Genomic DNA, 26,234 nt, shown 5'->3' with positions numbered 1-26,234 from the left:
CACAGACGTCTTTATACAGTATATACTGAAATGAGCAAGAATGAAGTTGAAATTGTAATCTTGGTCAATATGACTTAACCTACTTGTTAATGTTTGCCTAATCATATGTAAAAAGACCTTCAATTTTAAAGCAAAGAAGTGTTTTGCTTATAAATTATGTGTAGAAATGAAATTTCAGTAACATGTTATTAGCATTAAGAAATTACAAACCGATCCAGTAAGCTGTTTCTGTCTCCCCAAAACCTCTCTTATAATCCACCCATGTCCTGTCAAAACTTACAGATCCGCTCCTCCGTCTTTGAATTGCCTAAAATTTATAGAAAGGTATAAGTAAATAAATAACAGTGATACAGTAAAAAAAAATACACACTCCTCTTCAAAGAAATGGGTTTTAAGTGTATTTCTTTTTTTTTTTTTTATTTTTTTTTTTTTTTTTGCAATAAACAAGTGTTTTTTTTAACTAGAGAAATGTGTGACACTTCTGAGTAATAGAATCGTTTAGACTTTAGAGTACGAATAAGCATATCAGTTGAGAAATGTCTCATCCGAACAAAATGCTAAGTTAACCTTATGGCACAGCTGCTATGTTTTTGCTTTCTATGATCGTCTTCAGCTATACAATATACACAACATAGAAGGGGAGTTTTTTTAATTTACTAATCAGCACCTTCTTCTATTTGTCACTTTATCGAAAAAAAAAATAAGTCAACAATTACAATTATACAAAAAGATGTTTTGTAGCTAACTGTTACTCTCCGTCATTTGAATTATACACAGTGGCTATTCTTATAATTTACACTCCACGCTTCGCCATACGTCATCATATCACATGATACATAGATTATTATAGACAGTGGCTGTTCTTGTTATTTACCGTCCATCCACCGCCATTCGTTACCATATCACAAAAAACATAGACCACGTGACATCGTTTTCTGTATGGAGATATGCCGTATACTCCTGACTGAGTGTGGCCATTGTTATAATACTCCTGACAATCCTTTGGTAGAGTATCTGAAATTTAGTGATTTTTTAAAAAAATGTAGTTTGAAATATTGATTTGTAAATCACACAAACTTTTTATCATTGGCATTATCATAAATATATGTGACTTACAAGCCAATATCCCATAATTAATTTGAAAACACAGCATATGTTTACACATTTACATGTTAAGCAAAACAAAAATATACTCAATGTTTGAATTTCACTCTGCCTTACAATCTTAAATGTGTATCAACGTCTCTTTAAATTCTGTTTTTACATTTATATTTCTACGCCGAAAAATACAAAAAAATGGCAATCAAAGCAATTTCAAAGTTGGTGAAGAGAAAAAAACACATCAAAATGAATATGCAAAAAAATCAATTATAATTTAATTTCCCATTCTCTTCAGCTATCGTTACTTTATAAAGCAATACATATTACAAAAAATCATGATCATTATATGCTAAACGCAGAAATGTTCTGTTTTTTCCCGCCCAAATGGCACACTGATTATATCGTTTGTTCAAGGGTTACACAGATATGAATTGAACATTACGAGGCAGGTTTGAATTTCACTGCAGGACTAAGATTCCTTACTGCTTCTTGGCATGAGGACCAAAAATAGATGTATATTTTTAATCATTGACCAGCAAATGATGTTTTTTTTTTTAAATAATTCTTTAAAGAAAACTATTTTTTTAACAATCATAATTTGATATGAAATATTTAGAAAATCATTAGCTTATTCTTTGTTTTCCTTTATCACCGTTAATTAATTGTATGTTGCTTCACGTCCTATTCGACATTTTTTCATTCATACATAGAGATGTCAACATTTATAGGTGAAGGGCTTCATGTAATAACCTTTACACGATTTAATGACCATTGAACAAGGTGTGATTTTTATTGTGTCAATGCCTGAATTGACAAGGGACATCGTTTTCTTTAGGTATCATTCAAAGTGCAGTAACATTCGCAACAAAGTCCCAAGCACGTAGCAAAGAACAGTTCCTTCCTTTATTGTTATTTATTAATTGTTTTCATTTGTGAAGAACAAAAAAGAATTGAAATTAAGTCATTTGAAAATTTAAGTATATCTGACCATAAATTCATAAATCAAAAAGCTACCGAAAATAGATCGTAAAGACTGGAAAATGATACGTACAACCTGTGCAGTAATACTTCCATCCGGGTTCTGGTGAGTTCATTTCTTCCATGAGGCAGTATGTGTGCAGACGACATTTTTTGACAATCAAATTAAACCCAAAGCAATGACAGTGGTGTTTACACAGAAAAGCGCAGTCCGAGAGAGATTGACTGTCATCTTCGGATATCAGTTCTGTTTCCGATCTAAGGTCATCGAACTGTGATTCTGTCGTATATAATTGACCAATCGCATTCACTATCATAAATATGGACAAAATGTAGAAAGCCAGAAGAGGGTAGTCTTTATAGATTGGCATTATCTTAATTATAATGCACGAATTACACTAATTGGTCACAAAATCACTAACGATAAATAATACGAACTATTCAAAATAACACGAAGCGTCAAAAAGACAATAATGTAACAGTCCATCGGGATCTGTAAATTTTGTAAAAGAACAATCCTTTATCTACAATGAGTAACTTCATTCTATCATAACGGCTACTGGAGTGCAACTTCTGTTCTATCTTGATATACATTAGCTTGCTGCCAATGAGAGTTACTTGTGGATTACATGAATGAGTACACTATTTGAATAATAAGCATGAACTAAACAAAACGATAGTTTGATCGAAAGTCAACCAGTAAGAAACAACTATATTTCCGGTCAATAATTAGCTGCAGAACGGTAGCGTAATTAGTTTATATATTTGTCTTTGACCATAACGCTACAGAACCCGTAATGCAAAAAGGTGCAATTTACTGCACAAGAATTCTTGCGCACTTTTGGGGAGAATTTCTCCACATTCTAGCATTGGTCAACTAACTACCGTTCACTCTTTAATTCTAGACACATTTTTTACTAATCTATTTATTTTATCTACCCCCTATTCTTCATAGTCGTCTCTGAAAATTATAAACGTGCTTGATTAGAATTGACTTTTAGATTGCTAAAAATACACCTCAAGCGGGTTTATTGCCTTGAGAGACGACTATAAAAGGTAAGGAGGGGGATGAAATAAACAGATTGTCTAATACGTACTCTGTCAACCATATACATTAATACGTTATCAATTTTAAACATAGTGATATTTAAATTCTTTTGTACATAAATTTTGCGCTCAAGTTCAACCTCAGGATATGCTATGGTTTGTTTGCATTCCCTCACTGCAATGTTATTTTAGGTCAAGGTTAGGAATTCAAATGCTTTTAATTAAAAACTTCTTAGATACCGGTATGTTCAAATTTATAAAGTTAGTATGACATCTCTAATTACCCTTTTAAATGTGAGATTGGAAAACTTGCTTGATTTAAAATTAAAAAATCTCTATTAACAAATGATAAACAAAAGTGTAATTACTTTAGTCAATTTCGACGTCATAAATTTATAATACATTATGGAAAGTGATGATTTAAATTACTTGTTTCTGTCACACGGAAAATCAAAATTTTAAACCTCCTATATTACTGTTTCGAATATAACTTAAAAGGGTTACTGAGAATTGTACGGCTATATAGACAATAGACAATATTTTATTTCCAATTAAGGGCCCCCAGAGAGGCATGAAAGGTACATGTTTAGACAAAGGCATTCAATAAGTAGATAAACAAAAAAAAATGTATAGTAATTTGTGTTTAAAATAAAAATACATACATATCATATTGTTGTTGTACTTTAAAATGTTATATCAAATGATTAGATAGGTACTCTCCAAGTTGAAGTAAGACATTTATATTTTCACATGTAATGATCCAAAAATATTTTTGAGAACTATCTAAGCTATTAAAATTTTTATTATATTTCCGTGCTTCATTTAGAAGTTTGATTCTTCTTTCTTTGTAAAAAGGAGATTTCCATATTATATTAATATCATAAAATCAATGTTATTATATTGGCATAGATTGGAAAATTCTGATAACAGTTCTCTCCTACACAATGCTTTTATTAATTCTAAAACACTTAGTACAAATAGAGACACCTGGTTCTCTTGTATTCTTGAATTTTCGAATTTTTTTGAAATACACAAAAATGCCTCCTCCTTGAGTCAATCTAAATTCAAATTTATCATTAATAATTATATTCGAAAAAAAGTTTATTTGCTCTTGGCTGAAATTGAAAGAAAAAAATTCTGATGGAAAATTGGACTCTTATGTAAAGCTTAAAAGTAATTTCCAATGTGAGGAATATTTAACATTACTAAATAACTTTAACTTTAGAAGAGGCATAACCAGATTAAGAATATCTTCTCACAAACTCAAAATTGAAACTGGCAGATATATTGGACTTGAAAGAGATAAAAGAATATGTGAAAAATGTAATTTGAATGTAGTGGAAAATGACATTACTGCAAAATTTGCACTTTTCTTATGAACACCCAGTATAAATTTACAAAACTTCAAATGTAGCTTGTCAGGTTCTGAAAAATTATATACATTGTCGATTGAGATACCATTTCTGAATTGTGATGAGTGAGGATTAAACACACCGCATATCTCGCTGCCATATAACAGTATTGGCTTAATTGTGTGGTCAAAAATATGAAGACTACATGTAGTTTTAACAGATGGATGAAATGCTAAAATATCTTTACATAACTTAAAATAACATTTTAAACCCTTTTTGTACAATGCATCTTTAGCATGCGAAAAGTATCTGATGCAGTGAAATAAACACCAAGATATTTATAATTGGTAACATTTAAATAAGTAAACTATTATTTAATAAAAATTTATTCTCCAACAGTTTACCAGATTACTCATCGTGCAGGTCTTCCCAGAAATGCTTGAAAAGGGAAGAAAATATTTAAGAATGCCTTCTCGATGTTTGAGTTGAACCTCCACATCGAGATAAATATTAGTAAGAATTGAAAAAAAATCTGTTCTCAAATTAAAATAAAATACATTCAGTAGAAGTAAAATTTTAGAGCTTATATGTTCTACATTACATTCTCTATGCATAAACACATGTACAAAGACTTTTGTATGTCTCCTATACAGTATGTATAAATAAATTTGCATGTACATGTTTATTTTTCTGGAAAGAGATATAATCTAGGCCCCTGATTCCACCTCTGAAATGTTTTAGGATCTGTCTTCAAACACTTCTCTTATATTCATATCATTTTTAGTTTTGTATGAAATTAATCACTCTTTGTCATGTTTTCATTTTCATTGATTAAAATATCGCTTAAAATTAGGTTTAAAATTACGATAATCAAACTATTTTTCCTGACAATATGCAAATAATTTAACCCAACCCTCTTTCATGGTCTTTTCTGTGATGATATTTTTGAAAGGAAATTGATATGCTAACAAAGAGGATTCACATTTGTAAATTTTTGAAGTTAGATACTAAAATGGAAAACTTTGTCTTGAACTAGATCAGTTTCATTATCAAGCCACCTTTAATTTATCGATAACAAAAGAAATCAATATTTTTCTTGCACATTGATTATTTAGTCGTTTTCAAGGCCTGAACAACATTTGTTACCTATAGTACATGTACATATTCTATTTCTACTTAGAATTCTGAAGGGGTTTCTCATACTTATTTCAAATGCATCTTAATAGTAGTGTGTCTGTTTTTTCTTTGATTTTCAGACAAAGAAACGTAAGAATCCAATGATAACATCTGTAAAAGTACCCTACACATTCCCTCAACTAAACCAACTGACTGGGTTATATGGAGGGATGCCCCGTATGATATATTCATTGTCATTATTTGTTCTTGATCAAGGATCTAGAATAACGACCGTTCCATACTGTCTAAAAGAACACCTATACCTGATTAATGAAAGTGGGGTGACATCAGAAATTAGGACCAGTTTTTGCTTTGTTTAAACATGATACTCTCTACACTAAAGTTTGATATCTGAAGACAAGGTCAATATACACTACACTTAATAGATATAATGATACTTACGTTCCCTACGTTACCAGGAGTTTTATTCTTGGGAAGTTTATAAAATATCTGAGATCTAATGTATCCAGGAGCAATAACCAACAAAGACTACATAATATGTAATGAGTTTCACATCAAAGACATCTAGACAATAACATCAATACAATATTATTTTATGTTAGATTCCACGTAAAGCAATATCTTATTATTTATTTATAATTATAATTATAATCTTAGTATTCATAAAACACTTTTTTCACTTTAACAAATACAATGATACTGTTTAAAGTTTTACGCACTAAACAGAACACTCAACTCTTCGTCGTTACAGGAAAAAAAATGTTTTGATCTTGGATACTTTTCGGTATCTCCATACTTTAAAAGTGAGGAGAAGACGACTGCTGATATTCTTCTTTTATCAGTTTGTTTTTCATTTATTTAACTCGATTTTAAAAATTGTATATGCGTAGCACATGCTCTTGTTTATCGAATAAACTTAGAGATATGAATCTCAGCTGGAAATACAACTGAATTCTGGTCCGTGTCTAATACCAGCAACATCTAATTACCGCGATGTTAATATAAATGTAGAGTCAAACTATAAAAGCCGATATATTCTGGCCAGGATTTTAATAACTTATATGTTGGTACATATATACACAAAAAGAATATCTTGAACCATTCATATTGATAAAAACGTCAATATGAACATACTGTGTGGACAAGCCAATATGTTTCCATAAATACAAGTAAATTCGCGGTGTAACAGGAATGGGCTATAGGATTACTCTAAAATTCCGTCTGTCCTTTGTATATAGGTCTGATTCACGCTTTTTTCTGCACTTTTTCTAAATTTTTGCATATAGTATAAACATTATTATGTTTGGCTGTATATTCTTTTTAGCGACTTTGGCGGAACGCAGCAACCGCTAAACAAGTACAACGCTAAATGTCTTGGACAGTCAATTTCCGCCAAATATCGTGCAAGCTAAATATAATACATTTACAGTATTGAGCTGAATTTATTTTAATGAGATACAGATCAACTTTGAATTTAATTCATTTCGCGTCATTGTTTAATGATAGAGTTGTATCCTTTTTTATTTCTATAATATAGTTTATGAACTATTTCTTAATTGGAAACTTGTTGGGTAGTTTTATACTGACAAACTAATATAGAACATTTTATCATCAAAATGATAAACACATTTTGCGGACCCGGATTAACGACAGAATTGGTTCCATGTATTGACAGTATATCGAAGAAAAAAAGGAGTAAACAAGTAATTATCGAAATGTCCACATTATTCGGGGGAGGGGGCTTTTTCTAATACAGGAAATTATAAAATTTTAACATTTAGAAAAAAGAGGAACCAAGTAGGAGGCAATACTCTCAGAATGCTTGTTCTTGTTTTTACTTGGGAATGACGTACAAATGTCACAGTTATCGGAAAACAATTGACCTATCCAATTCTGTAGATGGAAAAGTTCTACATATATTTACAAAACTAAACTGAATGAAGGAATTGCAACATTAGTCACAAAAGTAAAAAAAAGTATCTTTATCAAAAAGAATTCAACTGGAAATCGATATTCAAATTATTTCAAATATCTTTATAAAGTAAAATAATAATAAAAGAGAACATTTCATTATTTGTTAATTGATATAAAAAAAAATTGATAAAATATTTTCTTTTTTTCAGAAGCTGATTAAAATCCATTTTATGAGGAAGATAATATATAAAATTTTCGTTTCCTTTCTTTGATCTTTAAAAGCCAAAGTGTTTCTAATTAATCATGCTCTTTTTTTGATATATAAATAGGCTCTCTTTACACAGAACGATATAATTTGTTTCCTCTTACATAGATATTTACGGCGTAAAAAGTATCAATTTTAATGATTGATTTAATAATTACATAGAACTGTTAATTTTTGTACTAATAAATTCTACATTAAATGTTGAACATGTTTATCATCCCTAACGTTGTTTCCTGTATATAAGGAAACTCATTTCACACCGGGTGATTTAAAGTTTAAAAAATGATAAGTCATCATACATTTTGTGGAAAAATAATTCCGTTTCATTTTGTGATTTTTTTTTTTTAACTTTTGATGATCATATCCAGACATAAATAATAAGATGATAAAACACTAAATGACGAAAAGGGACAACCATTAATCTCAAAAATCTATAAACACACTACAAAAAGGTGAAGCTACATGTAAAATATCTCAAGGCAAAGGTACATATTCTCAAGTACTACTCAGTACCTCTATTTTTCTAAGTCGTTGTTTTATAGGGAACTTTATTGATAATTCCTACTTATGAGAGTGTGATAATGTACAGACCTTCCTCGACAATTTTGAAATATAATGTAAACAAAAGATAGGGTTGCTAGTTTCATTCACAAAGCAAACTTTTATTTTGGGATTTCTTGTAAAACCAAAAATGATCAAAACTTGCTGGTCTTATGAATAAAATATTATATTTCTGCAATGAGATGTTTAAAGAAAATAGATGTCAGATTTGTGACTTTTCATATGAAACGTTTTTACGAAACTCGAAAAATATTTACCATAAAAAGTGGTAACAAAGAGGTTTACAACGCCAGCTGGAATGAGTGGAATCAATTGTAAAATGTTATAAAATGAAAAAAAAAATCATTTATGTAAAAGAAATAACATGTTCTATATGTATGAACATTTATTTATTAAAGCATTGACCTTTTTTAAAATTTCATTATTTTTTTGTTTAATGTGGGTGTTATGGGAGTTATCCTTTTAACAATCCCCATGTCTATATTCTGTTCATACCAGGTAAAAAAAACTATTGAGTATAAATATGAAAAAAAATACTTTCATAAAACAGTAACTAAAAATATTTGTTGAATTTTATAAATTGATGATCTAGTTTTCAACCTGACGTACAAGGTATTTGTCTTTTATCCAGTCCTGAGGAAAACAGACTTTCATAGAAACATAAAGTTCCCTGAAATCAATGGAAATGAAGCTATGATATTTTATATCCTCTTCCTGATTGTTAAAAATTTTGAGTAGGTTTCTCATTTATATTTCAAATACATTAAAGTAGGTACAAAGTTGTAACATATTTTCGCAGCAAGTCTTAAAACATTTAGTTTAATTTTCATACAAATGAGATCCCGCTCTTTATGATTATAAACTTTTTATGTAATATTACGTTTGAAAATTGCTTCTCTAATTAAGAACAAAATCTTGCGATTGACAACTTAGTTGTGTACATTGATTAATATTTACTTTTCGTCCTTAGAAGTTTAATTATTAATTTATCAAGCAAACCATACATAGACCTTTATGCTTTTGTTTTTGCTCTCTTTTTTTTTTGTCATCACAAAGACTTTGATATTGCATTGAATTGCTGATTTATAAAATATTTTTAAGTTCTTTAAGGAACGAGGTATTGAAAGGGTCGCTTGTATGATGTAAAAACCAAAATAAAAAGTAAGAAATTTGATATTTTGTACTTAAGAACTTTTAATGATGCTAAGTTTGAAGCGAGCATTAATTTTGATTTTAAGCTTAACCAGAGGCTTTGACCACAAGATGGCACGGAATTAGGGCTTTTCCAATTGTTTTTTTTAATGTTGACTGAATTCAGTAAAATTTGAGACAGGCAAGCTTGTTCTTTATGTTTCCTTGAATGAAATGTGACATTTGCATAAAAATGCAAAAAAAAAAAAAAAAAAAAAAAAATTACACGTTTCAGATTTTTCAGAGCTTTCTGGGTATCACATAACTAAAAATAATTTTAAAAAATGTACAAAAGGCAACAATAGATTTTTGTAGATAAACTTTTGTATTATTCTAAAAGACGACGCAAAATAGGGGACATAATTGAGTCTTAGCCTATCTTTCCTTTGTCATTATTATATATCGTATGTCTTGTAAGATAGATACAATTGATTTGATTATCAAGATATTATTGAACGCCATCTACTGATATGAAATGTCTTTTTACATCTGAAATATCATGCACATAGTTTATTCCACAAGTACATATCAGAACGATAAAAATGTCGCTTGACTTCCATTTTTCAAATTGCTGTTTTACCATAAGGGTTGGGGAGCTTAACTTCTTTTTATTCTTATAATTCCTGCTTCCAGAACATCACTAAAATATTTCTAGCATGTTCCTTCTTAAAAACAACATGTTATCTGATAAACCTTAGCACAACATTTATTTTCAAGGACTCCCTCAGCACTGAACACTGAAGAGTTATAAATTTAGGATACTTTTATGCGGTTAGAGAGATCTGTCCTTAAAATTAGATATAGAAAAAAAATGCATTGACAGGTAATTACACAATGAATAATAAAGTAATTATGCTAATTATTTTATAGAAGCAAGAATTAGAAACCGTATTAATCATTTTAAGAAATGTTCCAACTTTATGTGTCGTAATTTTCTCCATAAGTCTTAAAAACACTTTTGCCAGTGTTTCGAGCTTCCCTAGGTTATTGTTTTAAACTCGCTCTGACCTTCAAATCCTCAAATACAATTAAATCAATAAACTATATTTGCCTCTAAAATATTTCAACTCAATATATATCCCAGTGAAATCAAAATATTAGGTACTTTTGAGTCTGACATATCTGTTTTCTTGTGGTATCTCCATATAATATGTTTATCCTCATTTTTAAAGTATATAATCAGACTCTCATTTTCTTATTCTATCCTTTTAGTAATCATATTTGTTGTTAGGTTTTATTTGATAATAAAATCTTTAAAAATGAGAGTGTGATATGCTGCAAATTTTAAAAGAAAAAAGTGTTTTAGGAAAAGACAAATCCCCCAAAATATCAGATAAAATTGATATGAATCGTTACTTGGCATTATAACCTACCTTTAAATAATTGAAATGCAATTATACCCTCAACAATATACACACAAAAAGATTCGAAATTTATGGCTTTGGATTTAAATAAATGTCAGCAAATAAACAGTTGTATCATTATGATATATCCATTCCATTAAAATAAATTATTTAACTTTAAAGTTAAAAAAACTTTCATGTAGATCAACAAACAAATTTACCTCAAATTTGTAAGGAAGTAATAAGCACCAAATTAGATTTTCCTAACATTTACAGAAATTATAGCAATATAACGTATAATGTGTGTTGAGACATTCACGTTATCACACTGCTATTTTTTTCTTCATATAAATAAATGAAAATTTATTGTTTATATTCAAATGGAGTCTATGAAATTTAATAGAAAGGTGAAAACCTTTGTGACTAATTTGCTATTTGAGCAGATATCAAGAATGTAAATGCATGCAATGTAGGTCAGAATGAAAATCCATTTAACTTCATTGTTGATTTTAGAACAGTACAAAGGGATATAATTCATACATAATATACGATCGGAATCAATCTATATTTCTTTTCTCAGTGATTCATCATACTGAATAGTTGAAAAATCAATTGTACTCTTTTGATTTCTAGATAATAATAAATCAATATCAACTCATGTGTTTCATTGAATAAATAAATCATTTTCAATCATATTTGAATGTATTTAAAATGTTGTAATTTTATTTTATCGAAGAGAATTCCTTTGTTCTTTTGTTTGTTTCTGTTTCGCTTAAATCATTTTTTTAAATACCAACAAAGCTGCAGGTATGATACGAAACTATACGTAACACCCTTGTTTCTTTACTAAGAAAAAAAACTTGATGAATGAAACTACAGTCCTTTTTTTGAAAGTGTTCAATTTTTCCGTGCATTTAAAGTACTCATTTAAAATCAATTTTAAAAAGTTCCCAAGAGGAAGACACTATATGAGTATTTGACACTCTTACAATTTTTATTTTATTTGTTTTATTGTCTTCATTAAATGCTGCCCCATTGTTTTTATTTTTATAGACAATGAATACACTTTCTTAAAGAAAAAAAAATAATGTAGAAAATTAATGTTGCCATGTACGTATATGATAACTGCATCAATTGAAAAGATAGTGTTGGTTTATTGAATTACATGTATATCATAGAATAGAACAGTCAGTTTTTGACAACATAATATATGAAAATGCCAAAAATTTGCAAGAAAATAAAAACACGTGTCTGAATTCAAACAAATATTCAGAAAAGACTGATGTTACTATTTTTCTCAAGAACATATAAATCTGCAAAACAAAAACTTATATAAGCAAAAGAGAAACTATTTATCGCTAAATATAAAAGATAATTAATTCATCAGCACCAATAATAAGGACACTAGTACTAATAAATTATCCTCTCTCTCTCTCTCTCTCTCTCTCTCTCTCTCTCTCTCTCTCTCTCTCTCAATTTAACGAATTAATCATGGTTTGTCTTCTTAGGCAATGAAAAGATCTTATATTAATATAATGAAATCTAAACTATTTTTGTACTCAGTTTCACTAAAATTATAAAACAAAATGAGAATGTTTAAGCAAACAATATTTCAGAAAATTGTCTGATGTTTAAATGTAAAAAGCGGCAATAATATCCTTCCCATACAAAATAAATAAATCAATTCTATATCATAAAGATACCGACTTTAATTTAAATATTGAAGATATAAGACTTCATGAAATAGCCAACATATCACACCGTTCGGAAAATTAGTCTAAAAATTGCATTTATATTCTCTATCAGAAATACAACATATTTTCATTTCATATCATTATGCATGATTACAAAATTAAAGTCTTTTTACATTTCTTTCTTAATGAATTCTTTCTTTTAAAAAATAAATAGCTGATAATCTTATGTAAATTATCTAAAGTTTTAGAATCATGAAAAAAAAAATCTGTATTATTCATTATACAAAAATAGGTCACACTATTAGTCTGCCTATACGCACTATTGCATCCATTTTTTTTCTAAAAAGTCTAAATGTCATGACGCAAAACGTGAAATTCGAACTAAATTACATGTACATAGAGTTATCTCTCTTACCGTTAAAAAAGGTTTAATACTGTTTTGACGCAAGAAATTCATATTCAAGTGAGCTATAAATAATGAAAGATTATAATTTTAGTAAGAATGCTAGTATTTTACACCTAAGAAGAAAAATGTTTCCAAATTTCCATTCTAAATATCAATACGAGGGTTGTCCGGTAAATTCATGGACAAGTTGTCTAGTGTGAAAAATAATCATCACAGCGTTATGAAATGTTCACTAGTCTTTAGTATTATATATATTATGAATAAACAGAGCAAATTTTAAATAGATATACATGTATGCATAAATAAACAAATTGTGATATTTTATGTTATGTATAGTATTGCCCTATGGCGCACGGATGATAACGTCAAAGTGATTAAAACAGCGTCACGTTTCATCTTTGCCGAACATAAAGTTGGAGAAATTCCATTGATACACATACTGTACGGGGGTCTACAAAAACCGTTGAGGAACCAATGTGGTACACATATGCGATTCCACAACATTTATTAGAAACTTTCGCACAGTATTCTCACCATCATTTAACTAATTGAGAATCTTTTATCGACGGTCGACAGTGACAGCGTATCTTGCTATTACAATAGCAGTTTATCCGTTTATTTTGTACTACCTTGGAAATCGATCAAAATGATTTCGGTAAGAAAACATCCATTTCATTTCTATACTAAATGTCTGGTGATATTTTTCTTATTTTTTTCCTCTGTATGTATTTAAAGTCTCTTAAGGTGTAATAAGAACATCCTAATCAAACTGAATTGCTTTCCGGTGCGCCGTAACGTCATCAAACGTCGCAATTTTTCATGTATTTTGTTTGCCACTTTCCCATTTCGAATGTTCTGGAAACTGCTAAGAATTAGGCAAATGCCTTGAAATTCTTAAAAAAGATGACAAAATTGATGAAGAAATAAAATTAGAACAATTTTCATCCCAATTTTAGGTATTTAAAACTTTTATTACAAAAAAAATACTTGTGTATTTGCTAATATCACCTTGATTTTTTACCGTGCGCCGTAGAACCGTACCCTATGTACATTTCCTGTAAGCATAATGAAATCTTTAAATTTGTCTGTATATTATCCAAAAATATCATTATGTACTTCAATTTGATTAAAAATTTACTGAAAATTCCAGCTTTGTGCGCCCGTTTCTTTTCGAGAAAAACGCTTTGTCCACGATTTTACCTGACAAGGTTATTGAATCGACCATAGAACTTACGAAATGATGACTTTAAACGAGACTGCTGATATTCTTGTCAATCCCAGACCAAAATCTTGTAAAAAAATATATCGCCCAAAAGAGCGAAAAATTACATATATTTCCTTATGTATCTTTTACTCTAAAAATAAATTGTTTAAAGATGTTGAATAAATGTTGTTCATTTTCATTTGACATCATTGAAAAAAACTGCTACCCCTTTAGATTAGGGCTCCAAGGCCCTTGAAATTTTTTGCTTTATAAATCAAAACGGTAAATATTTGGATAAAGTTTTCGATGTGAAATTTGTTCATTAACATCTTATTGATATCATGAAAACGCTATTTTGTTCGAACTGGAAATCTTACAGATTATTCGGAGATAATATTCTCCAATTGTATAAAGTTTAAAAAAAAAACAAGACGGGAGAGAGGAAAAATACTCATCAACATACCTTCCATTAATATTCAATATAGCATAATCAATCAATCAATCGATCACAAATCCAAAATATTTTGATTTCATATCATAATGCATGAGTAAAATATCAAGGTATCATTTTTAAATTTCTTCTTTATATATTCTTTCTCTTCAAAATTAAACAGCTGATAATTGTATGTAAATTATCTTAAATATTAGAGTCTTGGAGAGGCCTGCATTGCTAATTATACAATAGCCAAGACAATTAAGAGTTTAAACTCATAAACTCAGCAAAACAGTATAGAGAGGATATCACGTAAAATATTTACAATAGAGCAATGAAACATGCGTAAGACAAAGAAAAAAAGAGGTTACACCATTCGTCTGTCTGTCCGTTACATTTTCTCCCTTTTGGTAAACAGATTTAATGTCATGATGCAAAACCTGAAAATTGAACTAAACTATATGGAATTATCTCTCTTGTGGAAAAAAAAAATTGAACGTTTTTTGGAAGCAAGGTAAAGACAGGTTTATTATTCAATTGAGCTAATGAGATTGTGATTTCAGTAATGAATGTTTGCATTTTACATTTCTAAATTTAAATCGATGAAAATTTTCCTAATATTATCATCATGTATTATATAATATAATCTGCTAAAGAACGTTCTAATAAATAATTTTTTGCCATATGTTATTGATTTCAAGGAGAACGTCCTTGCTTTATTGAACCAGTTTAAATCACACACGTCGGCTTATGATAAAAAAACCCTATAGATCAACTGTAACAGATAACAGAGTAAAAATCGTAATTAATTTCCCGTATATTTGATTATGCGATTATTTTTCGCTTTTGCGATCATTTTTATTTAGACAATATAAAACATGCAGAAATTCTGTTAGCTATACTGTGGCATAAGAAGATAACCAATTAAAAAAAGATGAATTCCAAAATCGTAAAAATAGCATAAACAAAATAAAAACTTACCCCTTTTTCGAACAATTCCCAACTTGCGAGAAGAAACTGGTTATACGGTAGTGCAATATATAGCAAGAATATTGCCCCCTGACTGCCATATTGGAGGTCCAGTTACAGTGAAGCGATTTTTTTTGGAGCAACCAATTTTAAACTTCAAAGGCAGAAATATATTGGCAAAATTCTTTAAAATGATAAAATTAAAAATTTTAGGAAGCTTGTATTTAACAAAAAATCCGTAAAAATTGATATATTTCCCCAATTCCTCATTCTGACAACTTTATATTTCGGTTGAGGAATGAAGGAATCCAGTTTTTTGTTTATCCAATATGGCGATCAACGGGAAATAACGCTTGCTAAAATTGTGCCTATCGAAAACTATCTATTGCGTCTATTAAAAGCATATTCCTTAATTGATTTAGTGTATCCACTGAAGGTAAAGAACTACTGATTTTTCTTTAGCATCAAATGCATTCATCCTCAAAAACAAAAAAGTATGTTTTTTTACTCATGGCAAAATGCATAAGAAGGCTAAAGGTTTTGGTGCACCTCACATTTTGGTAGGAGCAATGGGTGGATTAAATGGATCTTCACCCTCTTCTACTTATTTTGCCTGTGCATAGTATATTATAGAACAACCAAGATATTATATATGATCGTACCACCTCAATAAAAACGTCGAATGATCTTTTTTTTTTCTTTGCTTGTCGAGGAATCTTTGGTAGTTGATAGTGGCTGAAAACTGAAAATATATGGCTACGCCCCCCCCCCCCCCAAATGAAATTGCTTTCCATGAAATTGCATACGGATTTATGCAATTTATACTATGTTTATCCTTATCCAACGGCAATTCATCGGAGATCCTATATATAACACATAGCACTACACAATCCCTTGTTTGATGATCAAACAATGTGTGACATTTTAATATAATATACTGTTTTGTCCTGTCCATGTGTCTCTCTTTTTTCTCGCTCTTTCTCTGTTATCAACCTTAATCTAGCCCATAACTCTTCAGTGGGTAAAGTCAGAGATTTTATATTTCACAGGTGTATTCATAATGAGAAAAACTTTCTTCGGGTAACATAAATTTGATCTCTTGAGCTTTGGTGTTTCACCTGCTTCTACAAGTCAATACCACCATGAAGCATATGGAAATTACAAACAGTGTTTAAACTCAAAGTCCATAAAACATGACAAAATACGAGTATAGCTAACATCGGCCTCAAAACATCAGAGGTTGGATTAGGTGCCATGAAGGAGTGAGCATCCCCTGTCAACCGGTCACAGCCGCCGTGTCCTCCTTGTCATGATCGCAGCTAGAATAAGACTGCCCTTAGGAAATACATCTTAAAATAGTCCCTGAAAATCAAAATAATGTTGAAATTTTTTGTAATAACCATGAGTTTTTACTTGATGGGATTTCTTCTAAATGCATGTAAGGGGGTCTCTTTTTCACTTACATCAGCTGTTTGTCAATTGACACGTTGAAAAAAAGAAAAAAAATGTATGAATACAAATATCGTAATAGCTCAACGATAAACAAATAATTGTATGTGGTTTGTTTGTGTTTTGTTAAGGACAAATTCCTTAACCCGAAAAGTGCTGGGAGCAACTTCCTCATGCCCGGGAATAATATAATTTTTTTTTTTAATAAAGTTCGTTCATTAAGATTATACGCATTGAATTAATGTAGAATTACAGAAAAAAAGCAACAGCACAAAACTTGCTCCAAACATTTTTCAAAATAGTAGGAGGAATAGCTACAGGTATATTAAAAATCATAATTTATAGTAAAGCAGATATCGTTGAACGTTTCTGAATTTCGAGGGGTTGTGTCCATGACTTTAATAGAAACTGTGCGTCAAACAAGTCTAAAATGTCATCTCAGTCATAACAGCGAGATCAAGGTGACTTTAATTCTACATTCAAAAACTGTTATAATAACAAGATAGGTAACCCATTGATTTATATTTACAATATCTATGAGAAAAGACTGCATGTAAGAGTGTATGAAAACCGAAAATTAGTTTTTATTCGCCGAGATTCATTAGCAAAATTTTACCGTAATCGAAATTTCGAAGTTCTGAATAAGCTGGATTACACTGTACTTAAAAGAGTCCTGAACTTAGCTGCAATGGGTAAATAATCTAACTTGGCCATAAACTTTGAACACTTGGAGCAAGGGTTTTTATTCTTCACACGTGTATTCCCTTGGACAAGACCTTTCAGCTGGTATAATATTTTGAGCTTGACGAGGGAGTTAGACAGATGTGATTTCTGTTCACATATAGTCCATTGTCTCTGATCATTTTTACAGCGAAATTAGACGAGTACCCTATGTTTAAAAGGAACTAAATAAACTCAATATGCAAGCTAAAAATGATACACTATATTTAGCAATCTACTCAAAAAATCACATGCATGAAAAAGAAGGGGGATATCTCTTTAGATATTGGATATATCACGTAAGATATCTGCGCTATATTGCATTGAAAAGCAAATGTTCCTAATTACATTATCATACAGATCCTGGTTTATACGGATTTTTTAAGCTTGTAGAAGAAGTTTCCCGAACGTAAAGTACGATTTTATTGCTACTTGCTGCTCCGTGACGTCCTCCAACGTCATGGTTTTTTGCTTTTTTTAATTAAGTCCATATGTATTTAGAAACTTATATCTTTTAAATGGAGCGACATATTACATAACCTGATTTCATTTTAATTAATACAGCAATACTTTATTTAAACATGTAAATTTTATTTCGTTTCTTATTTAAACATGTAAATTTTATTTCGTTTCAGCTCCATTTATCAGTGGAATGGCTGTAAATACTATAAAAAGAAAATTAGTAAATTACTCAATTTTGACGGTGCTCCGTGACCCCATTTTTGCTGTTCTAAATCCTTGGTAATTTAAACAAATATGAATATACATTCCAATTTTTTTACTCATATTATTTGAATCTGTTGTTTAAATATTTGTGCAAAATTTGGATATAATATGACGTTAAATAAAAAAGTTAGGACAAAAGTCTACGAACTTTTTGAATGACCCTCGTAGATATCTTTTATATAGTAAAACCCGTATAATCTGACATGCACTGGGAGACAATTTTGTTCCAGAATACACCGCGTGCTAGATTTCACAGTGCACGGGGATGGACATTAGTAGAAAGGAGAATGAAATTCAATATTGGATTAATGGATTATATAGGTGTCGGATTAAACAGTTTTCACTGTAAAACGGTTCATATATCAACCTCATCCTCGTTATCCTTCCAGACATGTAGCAGTGTTTGTAAATAAGAACAAATTATGTCTGATTTACAATTTATTGCAACACAAACAACGTACTTTACCTAAGTACATTCGTTAAAAAAATGAACAAAACTTTACAGCTTCAGGAAATAGTAAAACCATAAAACACATTCAAAAAGAATCCTTTAAAAGTTTTCGTTCTTTATATGAAACATTTTTTTTTAAATAAATAAATAAATAGAATTCATAATAAATCTAAAACCGTCTCTTTTAGTTGAAATATCCTGCATCTGACTGATGGATGGTCGTCGTCAATTTGAGTTCTCTCCATTTTGAAAAGACATCTGTTGAAAATTTAAAAAAAATATATAAGTATTAAATGATGTTTCATAAATGAAAGGCCATGTTTGTTTTAACCGCGTATGGATTTTCTACTAACCCATTCAAAAGTTCAATTAAATGCCTAACAGTAAATTTAAACATGTCATTGGGGTATAATGAGGTTTACCTAGTGACGCCTTAACATCATTGCGGTCCCCCTTATAGACAATCCATCTCTCACTGTAGGATACCACGGGTTGTTCCAGGACCCCGGGGACCATTGCCCGTTAAGGAAGGCGAGGTTGCAGGCGTTGAACCACCAGCCTCCTCTAACGGTATTAGCTGCAGCACAGTGTAATGTACTATACCCGTCATTGTCCCTGTCTGGGGTCGAGAAGTACATCCCAGACAGATCTCTGTTAGGGTCCCCATAATCTAACATTCGGTCGCCTGTACAAGAAAAGAACAATATATCACAGAGACATTGGATTTATTTAAGCATTAAATCCTTAGTTTATGTAAGATATAGTCTCATAACTGTAACGGCGTTGAAAACAAATTAACAAACTGAGTGACGCTCGTTACATTTTTTAAATCAATGCCATAGCTGCAAATTTGATTAAAAGTCAAAATCCCTGTAATAAGCTAAGGTGAAATTACAATTAATGACAAAAATTGCAACAGCTTCTGTTCAATGTTCGCGAAAATTTAACTACGTCTAAATTAGAGGGTATCCCATGCTGTCTTCAGTAAAGAGCGATATTACCGGTATTTTTCACCTACAACTGATACCTTGAATTATTAAAAACGTTCTATGAACATGCGATTAGCAATGTTTACAGAATATTGGAGGAATTTTTTGGGGGGGCATTGACTATATACAATATTTTTCAATGAGAAAAAGTTGATGATAAAAGTGAAGTGTGTTCAGTTTTAAGAAATGAACATTGATACACTTACCTAAGGTTCCCGTGGCAGGTCCTGCAAGAAAGAGTTGATATTTCCCTGTTTCGTTGGACACCGAAAATCCATCGTACATTTCATACAACGTTTAACCATCCTTGAGAGTGATAGAAACATAAAGGGATGAGTTCTTTCCCTTTGTTAACAGATGGATTACGTCATTTCCTGTATTAAAATATATTTGAAATCAACTGCAAAGTCTATTGCAATTTGATAATTTTACTTTGTTAATACATTCTCTCGAAAATAAAAAAAAAAAGCTGCTTTTCTCTTAAAGACCACTGAGTGATTTATGATTGAATTGTTTCTTTATAAAAATAAAAAAATTGTTAAAATCATTTAAGCTCTCAAAATTTTTTAAAGATTCTCTCGGTTGAAAAAACCTCTCTAAGAGTGAAAAAGATCATTGTCAAAAACATTTAACCTAGTCTCAAAATCAAATTTTTGAAACGATTCCATTATATGTTACAATGAATTTTAGCCAAAAAAATGGCAATATTGATTTTAACCAAAAAAAATTCACCTGTATAGCACTTTTAGAAAGAAATTTATTTTCCTCTTTTGAAAGATATTTGTGTTTTCATAAATATTACTATTATTTTCCAAGCTTTTTCATATTCTTGCCAATCCAGTTGTTTGTAATTACCAATCCAGTAATCCAGTTCTGGGGCACCAAATCCACTTTTATATTCCGCCCAGTTCCTGACGAAACTCACGGATCCGTTTACACGTTTTTGAATTGCCTTTAAAAAAATAACAACCATAGAAATACAACTCACTGCTTAGAACAAATGTATATTCCAAATGTTAATACAAACTAAAACATTCATATTCTATTATTGTTTTCAATAATTGGAACACTTAATGAATTATACTATGCAGAATGAATATTGATATTTGTACTCACCGTCCATCCCCCGCCCATTGTCTTCATATCACAGTACACGGTGACAGGAATGGAAATGGTGCGATACGGGTAAATATCGTACACACCGGAAATAGAGCCATTACCTCTATGAAGATCTTTACAATCTAAGGGAATTGCTGAAAAGGGAAAAATAAAATAAAATGCAGGAATCAAGAATTGGTCAATATATGGTCGACTATCCTGCAGTGTTTGTTGAATCTGACGTCATCTGCGGGAAATTGGTAAGCAACAGACATCAGCTGAAAATTTGTCAATGTTCAACCAAACGTTGTCGTTCAGTCGACCGACGTACGAACGACGTATAGACGATGCCCAACAATGTACGATCGATATGAAATACATTAGCTTGAACACCGGTCTATGATTACCGGTTCATCACTAGACCTTTATAAGTCCGGCCGGCAACCACCCCCTTTTCAATCAAAAACACATCGGTTGCCCATCATATACACCATTCTGGATAATGTGACTGATACTAAAAGGATTTATTTTCCGATTGGGACCAATTTTGGGACATCGCTTAAACAACTTATTACCACACCTCTACGGCCACCGATTGGAAAGTATGATTTAGGCATTAGGAACTAATTCTTACTACGCGGTTCTAATGGTCTGTAAAATGTGGAGACTGGAACTACGAATGAGACCGTGTAAACCGAGGTCCCGTTTCGCTTGAGATGCGGCACGAAAAAGATCCCCTCTACTCAATGGCTCCCTTACATGCCGAATATTGGACATAATTTGCAGCCCGCTATTTGCAGAGGGGCTTTAAAAAAATACTCTAACGGAAATATTCAAACATACAAAAATAACATTTATACATACAGTCCTGTGAGTGGTGTGAGTAGTATCTCCAGCCACCCTCATTAGACACTCCCGACGTGAAAACCCTCTTGTGGGTACGACATTTCTTCATCTGTGGATGGAATCCATAGAAACTACACTCGCCTTGACACATCGCGGCACACTCGGTTAAAGAATGAGAATCAAGTTCTCTTAACAGCTCGTTATCTGATTTCTTATTGTTAAACTCTATTTTCAAAGTATATTTCTGAGAAAAAACTGTAGCTTCGCACAAAGCCATGTAGGCAACAATTAAAGTGAAAACACACAAATTGCTCATTTTTCTTTTAGTTTTTAGAAAAAAAAAACTGCCCTTTTCTTGTGAATCTCTCAAATGTTGCCAAGTGGTCTTTAAACTGTCATATATATATATTTATATCAGAACCTTAATCAATGCCTGAACAGTGATTGGCCAGTTGTTATGTACTCAATATTTTAATGTTGTTTAAGTATCGATTTAATGTAGTTAATATGAATTTTCATAAATGTTTAAATTGACATTGCAATTTAAAATATAGCAGTGAAAATTGCATTGTTTTTACACTGAGTGAATGCCTGTTTCGTTGTGATATTGTACAGTGCTTTTTTTTAATTATTATTTTTCTTTGGCTGTCTTTGAAATATGGAATTTCAATATATATTTTTCTTTAGCACCTCACTCTCAATAAAATTAAAAATCAGCAATTTGGAAATAAAGTTCCAAGAAACAATTATCTGACTATGAGGCATTATTTAGAATATATTGATTTATTTCAACTTTGTTACATTAGCTTCTAAATGTAAATGTTACATAGCACATCATTAATGGTTTCTTTTCTTTTGATTTATTTTTTTGGACAGCACATAGTGCATCTTAGAAGGACATAGACTTTGTAAAATATAATAATAGGAATATTCTTGAAGAGAGTTCTTTGGCGTGATAAAAACGTTTTTAAAAAATATTCTAACGTTACATATTCAAAATTATGCGTTTGTAATACGTTGTTTTTATAAGAGACCCAAAATTGTGAATAGCTAAGATTGCACCATTGCTATGGATCTTACACACTTTTTTAACTTCAAAATTCAGACGCAATATTTTCGTGGCTTGCAGGAATAACAGAAACAAACATACGGGGAACAAGGACTGGGGACGTCATTCCATGACATCATCGCAAATTATGGAGGATTAAATGTTTCAATCTAACTTAAAAACAAAGGTTATTATATTGTCTTTGTAATACTTCACTAGATTTTTAATAACGAAAGGAAAAGAATATACACGTGTAATTTTAGCAGCAGTAACAGCCTGAAACTGGCAGAAATTTACCTTTTCGTCGGTAAGTAAAATGTCATCAGTGACTGGCCGAGTTGGATGCAGGCAAATATTATAAAGAAATATTTCCTGGTTTAAAATATATGGAAATAAACTTGCTTGTCACTTCACCTTAGCATACACGAGCAACTTGATTTGAGGTAAATACCCCTGTAAAAGGTACTATTCATACTAAGTACGTAAAGAGGTTGGAATAACTATTTAAAATGTCTTTAATGTAGATCGTATCATTATTTTGATATATTTAGAAACACCGTTATGAATTTTAAAATTTGTTTGTTATCAATTAAAAGTTTGGAATAACCAATCATTAAGCTTTGTTTTAGGTCTCTTCATTAAATCAATATACATAAATTTATAAGCATCGTCATATTTTTTTTTACATTTTGTTATCATTTTCTACCAAAATCAACGTAATTTATAGCTAGAAAATTAAAACTTGCTTATCATCGAGCGATTTGGTGCAAATAAAAACCATCTATCCTGATTGGTCATTTTTAAGTAAAAAGAATAAGATAGCACGGACCAGTAAAACATATGGAGATAACGAACAGTATTTAAGCTCAAAAGTCCATAAAACATTACAGAATAGGAGCAGAGCCAACACGGACCTCCGAAACATCATAGGTGGGATCAGGTGCCATGGAGGACTGAGCATCCTGTTCCAAGCCGTCCCACTAATGTGCTCCTTCTCGTGATTTGGGAATATGGGTAAAACCTGTCTTCAATCTATTGTGTAGATAATGGACTAACAATTGGTAGGAAAAAAGTCAGTCAGCATTTAAATTGTATTTGCTGACAATATCATTTTATCGACCATGGAACTGAAGAAGTGATGGCTTTAAACAAAACTCCTGATATTCTTGTTTCACCAACTTGTTTGCAATTAGCTTCGTATTAGAAATTGAAAGGACCAGAATATGTTTTTGTGTATCGAATCAATTGTGAGATATAAATATCCATTGGAAATACGACTGGAATCTAAACAGTGCGCGCTACCGGAGACCTTTCATGATTGCAGTTTTTACATAAATGTAAAGATCAAGCAATAGAAACCAGATTATTCTTTCTTTCATAACTGAGATATTTACACAATCATTTTATATCTTGAACCATTCATTTTGATAAAAACGCCATTGTTCACAAACTGTTTGCAAAAACCTTGCATGTTCCTAATTATTATTGCTACTTGAAAATTACACGCCTATGTAACATTTTTTTTTCTAAAAAAAACTGGCCTTACCTTTTTTGAAGATGATAATGTTCTATGTGCATTACAGAAACCTTAAAAAAAAAACGAGTACCTATTTTAGTCACAAAATCTTCCATTTTATCCTTTAGTATTCAATTAGAAATCGATATTAAAATCTATTACCTTGTTGAAATTGAAAAAAAGGAAATTAATCTATTTGTATTCTTTACTCTGTTAGTGTTAATTTATATACTTACTTTACTTGTTTAAATATATACTCTAGGATTTTAAAGTATTGTTCAGGAATTTAGATTTAATATTCAAACCTTCTTTAGTGTATTGTGTTTCTGGTTAACTGGGAAATATAACTCTTGAAACTGGACTTCTTTTTTATACCAAATAGTTTTAAATTGTGATTTTTATTTCTAAATTCATTTCTTCACAGTAATACACTGACAAACTTTTCGTGTCTCTTCATTGCTCATTTTCCTAATTGTTTATGCTCATATTAAATAAGATAATTACATTGTACAAAGCTATCTTGTTTAATAAAATTCATATGAAGTACCGATATTATGATATATTTTCATTGTGTGAACTTGTTTAAAGATGTTGCCCATTTTTTACACTGAGAATTTTGAAAGTATGTAACTTATAAACAGAAAATAACACATTTCATCAAAAAATAAGAAAAAAAGTTTTTGAAATATATGCATGATAGCAATATTTCTATTTGAAAATTTGAAATCTACATTTTATAAGTGTTGCTGTAATAAAATCAAAAACAAGCTATGGGTGTGAGGAGCCTCCTTAAATTATATGTGCAGTTGAATCATGTATAGAAAAGCAATTGAAAAACATTATTTTAAAATAAGTAGAAAAAATAAATGTTATATACATTAGCTTCGTTTTCTTTGATCTTTAGGTCCCCAAAGTTTTTTTCATGAAATCCTGCTCTCTTCATAGCTAATTGCAAAATAAAAAAGGTTCCCTTTACGCAGAATAATGCATTTTGTTTCCTCAAACATAGCTTTTAAAAGAGTTGAAACGTCAAAATGCTAATGATTGATTAGATCATTACATAGAACTGTATTTTTACTGACCAATTATTTCTACGTCAAATTATGAATATTTTATCAGCGTAATATTTTTATTTCCTGCACATAAGGAAATTAATTTCACAACAAGTAATTTGAAGTTAAATTATTGATTAGACGTCATTAACTTTTAGGGGAAAAAAATTCTATCCATCTCATTTCATAACATTAGTTATTTGGATAAGGAAATGCATTAAAAATGACAAGTTGTTAAAATATAAGAAAACTATGATGAACTACAGTCAATCTCAAAAATCTATATGAAAAAAAAATCGGTTGAACCAACATGTAAAATATCTGACGGGAAAAGTCCATATTATCTAAAATCAGTATCTTAATTTATTTTTTTTCTAATTCGAGATTTTGGGCCATTGAGTGAAATGCTCTCTGACGTTTTCCTATTTATTGTTAGTCCAATATTTATGCACTAAATTGTCGACGGATTTTTCCGTTATATCTCGGTCATGACAAGGAGCTTAAGGTGGGTGTGAAAGGTCGGCAAGGGATGCTCACTCTTCCATGGCACCTGGTCCCACCTCTAAGGTTTTGGAGTTTCGAGTTTGCTCAGCTCCTTATTATTGCTTTATGGACTTTAAACCTTGAATACAGTTTCAATCTCCATATGTTTCACTTAAAAACTTACGACTTAATTTTCAAATTTATTCCCAAAAAATGTAAACGATTAATTCCAGTCCAGGTTATTTGATAACATTGACAGCT

General features: G+C 30.5%; 2 protein-coding genes across 2 annotated transcripts; both read right to left on the bottom strand.

Annotated features, from left to right (window-relative positions):
- Positions 1-210: 210 nt before the first annotated feature.
- On the bottom strand, positions 211-2,466 carry LOC134267525 (angiopoietin-2-like; the record flags this gene model as incomplete). The annotated part of the gene is made up of 3 exons (XM_062749720.1): positions 2,153-2,466; positions 875-1,014; positions 211-307 (listed from the first exon to the last, which is right to left on the bottom strand). Coding segments are annotated over exons 1-3 (535 nt in total), but the record flags the coding sequence as incomplete, so codon positions are not given.
- A 16,897-nt stretch (positions 2,467-19,363) lies between these two features.
- LOC134267524 (microfibril-associated glycoprotein 4-like) lies at positions 19,364-22,151 on the bottom strand. The gene is made up of 5 exons (XM_062749718.1): positions 21,893-22,151; positions 21,047-21,183; positions 20,786-20,882; positions 20,137-20,157; positions 19,364-19,626 (listed from the first exon to the last, which is right to left on the bottom strand). The coding sequence occupies exons 1-5, from the start codon at positions 22,149-22,151 to the stop codon at positions 19,364-19,366; spliced, it is 777 nt and encodes a 258-aa protein (XP_062605702.1).
- Between the last annotated feature and the right edge of the window lie 4,083 nt (positions 22,152-26,234).

This window comes from Saccostrea cucullata, unplaced genomic scaffold, assembly GCF_032062105.1.
Source record: "Saccostrea cucullata isolate Sc308-1 unplaced genomic scaffold, CSIRO_AGI_Scuc_v1 ctg3592, whole genome shotgun sequence".
Classification (NCBI taxonomy): domain Eukaryota; kingdom Metazoa; phylum Mollusca; class Bivalvia; order Ostreida; family Ostreidae; genus Saccostrea; species Saccostrea cuccullata.
The sequence above is the reverse complement of the archived record's forward strand: the minus strand, read 5'-3'. Positions and strand labels throughout refer to the sequence as shown.

What these genes read in the sequence shown, in the direction of transcription:
- LOC134267524 (XM_062749718.1), bottom strand. Translation starts at nt 22,151, where the DNA reads ATGGCTTTGTGCGAAGCTACAGTTTTTTCTCAGAAATATACTTTGAAA. An exon ending in CTCACACCACTCACAGGACT is followed by an intron (nt 21,184 to 21,892) that starts GTATGTATAAAT and finishes TTCCCTTTTCAG; the next exon opens with CAATTCCCTTAGATTGTAAA. An exon ending in ACCTGCCACGGGAACCTTAG is followed by an intron (nt 19,627 to 20,136) that starts GTAAGTGTATCA and finishes TTTCTTGTACAG; the next exon opens with GCGACCGAATGTTAGATTAT.